The sequence below is a fragment of the Macrosteles quadrilineatus genome, unplaced genomic scaffold (genome assembly GCF_028750875.1).
Source record: "Macrosteles quadrilineatus isolate MER2022 unplaced genomic scaffold, UCM_ALF_1.0 Scaffold_7__1_contigs__length_78375512, whole genome shotgun sequence".
Taxonomy (NCBI): Eukaryota; Metazoa; Arthropoda; class Insecta; order Hemiptera; family Cicadellidae; genus Macrosteles; species Macrosteles quadrilineatus.
The window spans coordinates 65,944,517-65,951,689 of record NW_026542600.1 but is presented as its reverse complement, the minus strand read 5'-3'; the positions used below and the strand labels follow the sequence as shown (position 1 = coordinate 65,951,689).

At 31.1% G+C, this 7,173-nt stretch overlaps 1 protein-coding gene across 1 annotated transcript; it reads right to left on the bottom strand.

The window, feature by feature from the left end:
- Positions 1 to 261: 261 nt before the first annotated feature.
- On the bottom strand, positions 262 to 6,803 carry LOC128997927 (uncharacterized). The gene is made up of 2 exons (XM_054423760.1): positions 6,670 to 6,803; positions 262 to 2,074 (listed from the first exon to the last, which is right to left on the bottom strand). Exon 2 carries the CDS (start codon positions 2,072 to 2,074, stop codon positions 593 to 595), a length of 1,482 nt encoding a protein of 493 aa, XP_054279735.1. The 5' UTR covers positions 6,670 to 6,803; the 3' UTR covers positions 262 to 592.
- Between the last annotated feature and the right edge of the window lie 370 nt (positions 6,804 to 7,173).

Sequence of the window (7,173 nt, the reverse complement as noted above, 5' to 3'; positions counted from 1 at the left end):
AATGTTTCCATGACCTCAGTTATGTGAAAGATTTCAACAATAAATGATAGCTAGTACATTGAAGTATCTTCCTTTGCCATGATAAAAATTGCACATTTTGACTTGTGAGCCATATATACTATTCAAAATGCTACAATAATGAGAATGAATCAATGTAATGATTTTTTTGTCTTTCAACAACTAGGATTGAGGTTAACATAGCTTTGACTTCTGGCCTTTGTATAATCAACTTGAATACATCATCTCAATAAAATGCCAGCATTAAACCAATAAACTTTATTACATAAAATACTATAAAATGTAACACATGTGTTTACTATCTACAAGTTTAATTTTTATAAATCTTTATTGTTCCTTTTTCATACAATGTACAAACACAGAGATACAGATTAATTTACTTTAATTTAGAACATTATCAAGCTGTACTGTGTTATAAGAAGGCCTGCTGTGTTTGGACCAAGTACTATTGTCCACAAAATTGAAATTTGAATTTGAAGCGTGAAACGGTTTTTTTTTGTAAATGAAGCTACTCAATCCAGAATTTTGCAGCTTACAAATGTTATCCAGTGTTAATCTAAGATCATGTAAAAAATCAAGCCTTACACATGATACAATAATAATGGTTTTTGAAAATTACAGGAGACTCCTCATCACTTACAAGATTCAAACTAGGTTTCAAACTAGAAAAGGGATTTAACATTGGCTCACCAACAAGAGAAATGGTTTGAGTTTGTTTCACTCGCTGCACATCCAAATGCACTTCTTTGTGTGTATATGCAGTTGTGAGTACCGGACAGTCTTGATCAAACATGCTCTCTATAGTAGGACTCCACGTGTCCTCATTGTTGAAACCAGTAGTACGATATAATCCTGGGTTGAACACACAGATCAGATGAGGCTTGGAAAACTTAGGTTTCTTAGAAAATAAATGATAAAGATCCCTATGAAACTTGAGATTCATAGACTTTTTAGCTTCTTTACATTTAGAACATACTGTAATAGTCTTTTGCTCTGGTGTAGGCCTCAATTCCGGACCGATGAACTCAATCTCGAGATTTTTCAACTCTGGGATCAAGTGTAAAATGAAGTATTCCCACTTTTTAGGTTGATTTATCTCAAAATCTGCTTCGGCACCAATAACATGAATTGTAACCTTTGTTCGTTGTCTGTCAGTTTTCATATCCAATAAAGCATTCAGTGTTGTAAGTGGATATGTTGTTATTTCAGCCAACTCAAAATACTCATAAGTGTTTTTATAGTTCAAAAATACTTTAAACAACTGCTTCATATCTTGCAGCTTTGGTAAAACTTTTGACAGTTTAGTTCTTGGTACAGATGGACAGACAATACCGAATTTGCTTTGATCTCTAATAATATTTTTGTATCGTAATAAAAACTCACACCACTTGTTGTGATCATTAGTTCGATGATCTTTACAGAATCCACTGTGTTTGCAACTGCTACAAATGTCCAGAGTTTTAGAATCATATTGGTGGCAGATACCACAAACGTTGGGAAATATGAAAATCTCCCTCTCCCATCTGTCTAGAGATCTGCCCACCTTAGCTTCACACTCCACCATGTTCCGGAACCTGAAGATCCTAAACTCTTCGGCTGAGCAGTTGAGTGAACCTTCCATAATATGGTCTGTTTGTCTGTCTGTGCATAATTCTGTTATTGCCTTACATAGATCTTTGTGCACATTCCAATGTTGTTTTCTGTGGTTGTCTGAACAGTAATTTACCAGTTTACATTTTGGACACAACACTCTATTATATAGCTCTTCTTTGCATACCTGGCATAAGGAGTGGATGAAATACTCTCTACCCACTACTCTTTCAGTGTTTAAACGGTTGTTTTCAAACAAAATTTCAATGTCAGTCCCATCCATATGAGTGTCAACTGCAGATTTTTCAGTTTCACTTGATGTTCCTAACCTTGATTCACTTTCTTCAACCAATATCTGAGTTTCTTTTGAATTACTATAGCTTATTTCTTCATCTCGGTCATTTGAGTTATCTGCTTTGTTTGATGGAGTTCTATGTCCTTTTGGTTTACTCTTCTTCCTCCCCATCTGCAAAAAAACTTATCATGAGTAATAATTCACTTCAACTTTGATAGATTTAGAAAACTGTCATCACGTGTATCTAAAGCTGCATGCTCTTCAAGGGTGAATGTACAACCAAACAGATTTTAAATTTTACTAATTTATAAAAGTATTTTCTTACCAAAGGCTTATTATTGACAGAAATATACACAATAAAACCAAAAATATGTATAATTATTCCATTTTATATTGAATCTTATAAAGTAGAACATACAGTGCAACCATGATTTTGAGGGGATTGGGGTAGCAGGCAAAACGGGGATCAACCTAGGATCAAAAATGTGTACATTAAAAAAATGTTTATTGTAAATACTTAGAAGCATTTCCCAGATTTGTTTGGTTCAGATACACAAAATTATATACACTTGTGCAATATACTGTGATTTATTATACAACCACGTCACAACACAATTTATTTGCCTGTTAGTGATTAGAATACAAGGGCGTAGAAGCCAGTGACTGGGCGATCATTAATCACGAGAAGCATCATAAGAAGAAAGTCAAGGAACAAGTTTAGACGATTTTACAGGTCAAAACTCCTACTAAAAACATACAGGCTTTTTTAGTCCTACTGCTGATTTGAATTAGTAGTTACAAAAAAAAACAATTTTTGAGATTCAAATAAATATTTTTTTAGATCAGCAGCATTAATATTAAGCATATTTTACATCTCCCATTTACAATGTTTACTCAGTATGAAGTAATTTACTCAGAAATTATTATCTTGTAATCTCTTTCGAGTTTATTTTGCACATTTTACCGTTAAAGAGAATGTTTACAGTCTACCTAGTAGTATCCTAGGCTTTCTGTTGCTGGCATTTGTTGTCAGTTGTAAGATGCAGACACAATCACTGCTATTGTCTTTTTGTTTTTGTACTTGATTAAATTATATTACATTTACATAATAATATTTTGCTAGAGCTGGTCTAGACACTAGAACTGCCAATCGGTCATTTTATGGCTACTTGGGTCCTCTGTGAAGTGCCATGGGTAATACAGATCCAGTATTTGACATATACGAGTATTAAAGCTCATAATTAACTTATTGACTTATTAAGCATGGATGTAAAGTTAACGATGTTGGCTAGCAGGATAGCCATTCGGTGGTATATTTTATAGTGTTAGCGGTTGGATTCTTGTTTCCTTTGTCTGCTGACTTCAAAATTCAAGGTCAGTTGATTTTATAATAGTCATTTATATTAGTCATATCAGTTTTATTAGTCATAAAAAAAAACATTTAATTTTGTCGAAACATGTTTGACAAACAAGACTTATTTTCAGGTAGAGAAGAGTTCATATAAAATGTATATAATAAATTTTATATTTAATTATGGTGATGATTTTTTATGACCCATAAGAAATACATATAGTAACTTCAAACTACATATAGTTCAATAGTATAAATATAGGCCTAGAGTATGAACATTTTTGGTACAACCTATTAGTAAGAGGTTATAAATTTAAATTAGGTTTTATTACTATGCAAATAACATAATAATTATCTGTATTTCTTCCTGAAAAAAATAATTTTTAATAATATAGAATAACCATAATTAATAATAATATTTTTATTTTTTATTCACCTTGAAAATTCATTTTCATTTCACCTTGAGCTGATGAGTAATTTTATAAACAAAAATAAACGGTGTCAGGAATCTGACACATACTTTCTCCCATTAGTTTGTTAACAACCTTTATCATGGGTAAGCGGTGGGAGTAACTACGATATTTTATAAAACAACAAAAGCTGCAATAACTTTTGAATTGTAATTTTTACTGCAATGGGGGATTGAACTATTTTGTTTAGAATTATAAAGGCCATAACATACTAATTTTAATTTAATCAAAACCGGCTTTTAAAAAAATCAGATTTTTATGTTATTTTATGGGTTTTTATGGTAAAATAAGATTAGTTACAATATCTTTTGAGCCGTAATTTGTACACTAATGGCAGTTGTACAATTTTGTTCAAAATTTAAAGGACTATAACATACTATTTTAAACAAAACCAGCTTTTATAAAAAAATTCAATTTTTTTGTTATTTTTTTTTTGTGTGTTTATTTTATTGGAAAAATAACATTACAGTAGTTACAATAACTTTTGAAACATAATTTTTACGGCAATGGGATTTGTACCATCTTGTTCAGAATTTGACTATAACATACAACATTTTTATTAAAATCGTTCGGGCCGTTATTGAGAAACTTGGATTTTTCTGTTATTTTATGGGTTTTATGGGAAAAATCACCATTAAAAATAAATACCCCTGCCGTAGCAAACCTGCCGACTAAGTGAATTTCCATTTGTCTGAATTGATTTTTAATTAATCTATTTAAATAACATTAGGTTTAACACGTACCTAGGTTTGCTGCTACAACTAATAATGTGTGGTTTTTAGTAAACTATTAATAGCTTAGTACAAAATAAATAACTTTGCCAAGTTTGATAAAACAAGCAAACTACAACATTTTACAATATTTTCCATAAGAATAACATGGGAATTTTAAATTTTAGAATTTTCTCTGTTACCAATAACCGTATAAAACACTTTGATATACTAAATTATTTGTTTTTTAAGCTCTTTAAAAAGGTCTAGAGAGAAATTGGGAAATTTTGTGTTTTGAGAGTCGAAAATGAGAAAAACCAAATTTTACCCTATAAACCCCCCGTAAAACCCCGTTTCCATTGTCCGATCATGCTGGTTTGCGAACTCATTCAAGTTTATCCCGCCTTACACCTTAAAACCAAATTTATATATACATATAACTATATATATAAATTAAATCGGTCCCGGTCCGGGCCCACCTACGGTAATAGCTACTTCCCTATAGGGAAATTCACTAAAATTAAAAAAAAATGCCTGGAGATACCATGGATTAATACCTACTTACATAATTTCATCAAAATCGGACTACAGGTGTGGTCTGTAGCCCTGTACACATCCACACATACAAACACACGGACAGACAACTTTTCAAAAACCACTTTTTTGGGATCAGAGGGACCCAGAATGGATATATCCACTCAAACTCGAAAGTTTTGACGAAGACAATAATTATTTCCAAATTGTATAAAATATTTTCCATGAGATGTATACAATGAAATGTATATATAATTTATTGTGCATTTTTGAATAGTCCATAAAATATACATATATAATATGACATTTGGTACAACCATAAATAAAGAGAACATCAATCGTGGTTAAGTTTTATCACTATACTAAAGGGATATGTAGTAGAAACATGTGTTGACTGTTTTAATGTGTAAACTCTAAGCTTTTCTACTAAGATTTTTCCATGTTAAAATGTATACAGGTTGAGTTATAGACAAAATCGCTCCTATTTTAAACAGTTTTGTCTGTACAGAGGAATTAAGCATGATTGATTGTTGCTGAAACATGAAATATTTCTTTTAAGACTTAGTTTAATCAGAATAGCTGATTCACTTGTCATAAAAATTAGTCTTAATGTGGAAAAGAAAACTATAACCTTATTAGTCCAGATCATGCCAACCCTTTCATGAAATCATAGGCTTAAAAATAAGGTCTTGAGAATATTTAAATTCAATACTAATAAACAGTGTCTTAGCAAACAACATCTGCCGTTGAAAAACTTTAATATAAGTTGGATTGATACATTAGCAATATGCATGTGCTTGCAACAAATCAAGATACGATACATCTACACACTTTCTACACATTTTCTATAGTTTGTTGGGATTTGAAAGAATGTTTTTTGGAATAATGCCATTTGACTAGACACTAGGGTACTAAGTAATGTTAGCCCATTAGTCAAACTTCTTACAGAGTTGGCATTCCTCTCACCGACAGATATTACACTCTAACTGTTTTTTAGGACTTCTAAATCTAGTGTAGGCCTATATTTAGGGAAATAGTTTTCAAATTAGTATATCATCCAGGGTCTCGTACTAGAGGTATCAAGAAAAAAATTTTTCCATCAGGGATATTTAATTATTTTTTCACGATTCAAACTACAATCTAACATTAAGCAAGACTGTGTGGACGAGGTTTAACAGATTTTACCCACAACGCCTAAAACTACTAGGATATGTCTATGAAATACATCAAAAGTTTATACCATAAAAAAATGAAAGACAAACAGATAACTTTTCGACCATATGTGATTAAATGAAAATTTTTTCTAGTTAAATTTTTTAGTTTTGTCACAATATTGTGACGTTTTAATGCAATATTTAATATTCTTTTAATATACTATACTATAGCTATTTCTCAAATTGTTTAATTGTATTCTTTTATAAGCATATGTAATTAAATATAGAATATATTCAAATGTGTACCAAAATATGAAACCAGAGTAAAAGTATTGAACAACAGATCAATAAAGTATATTTGGTTCTTTAATATTAAAATCACAATGTTGTTGTATTAGTAACTTAGTTGTATTTTATCTGATGTGTGTAACATCCAGTAGATCTTTGTAAAAATTAGGAATATGTGTGTATTTGCTATGTGGAATAAAGCAATAATTCATTCACTTGCTAATTCATTTTCAAAATATGAAACTCAATTTATACTTACTTGAAGATTATTTAAATCCGTTCAAATGTATCCAACTATTCGGGAGGCAGTGGCACTACAATGGGCAGTTGAGTTGGTTAGTGGCAAGATCCGCACAGGACTGGACAATCATTTCAAGAATTAGTGTGGCAGTGAGCTGTTGGCAGAGGAAGATAAGAGTCCGCCAATAGCTGATATATCCAGCATGCAACGCAAACACCAACTTGATTTTATCAAACATGTCTTTTTTACTGTTGTTCAAACACTCTGAAAAATATATACTTTGGCTATGTAAATTCTTATCCTTTTTGGGATAGCTTTATACGATAAAAAATTAATATATTTTTAAACAGTGAAAAAAAATTATAGTTCTTGAGCAATATATTTTTGAAGACATTGTAATTAAAAAAAGATCCAAACAGAAAATCCACAAGTCATGGAATTGCAACAAGCCACCCCTTACCTACAAAAATTTGAAGTTTCGCAGGTTTAAAACCGTCCAAGGCAAGTCAGAGATTTATCTTC

Excerpts from the sequence above, each read along its gene's own strand:
- LOC128997927 (XM_054423760.1), bottom strand. The coding sequence starts at position 2,074 with ATGGGGAGGAAGAAGAGTAAACCAAAAGGACATAGAACTCCATCAAAC.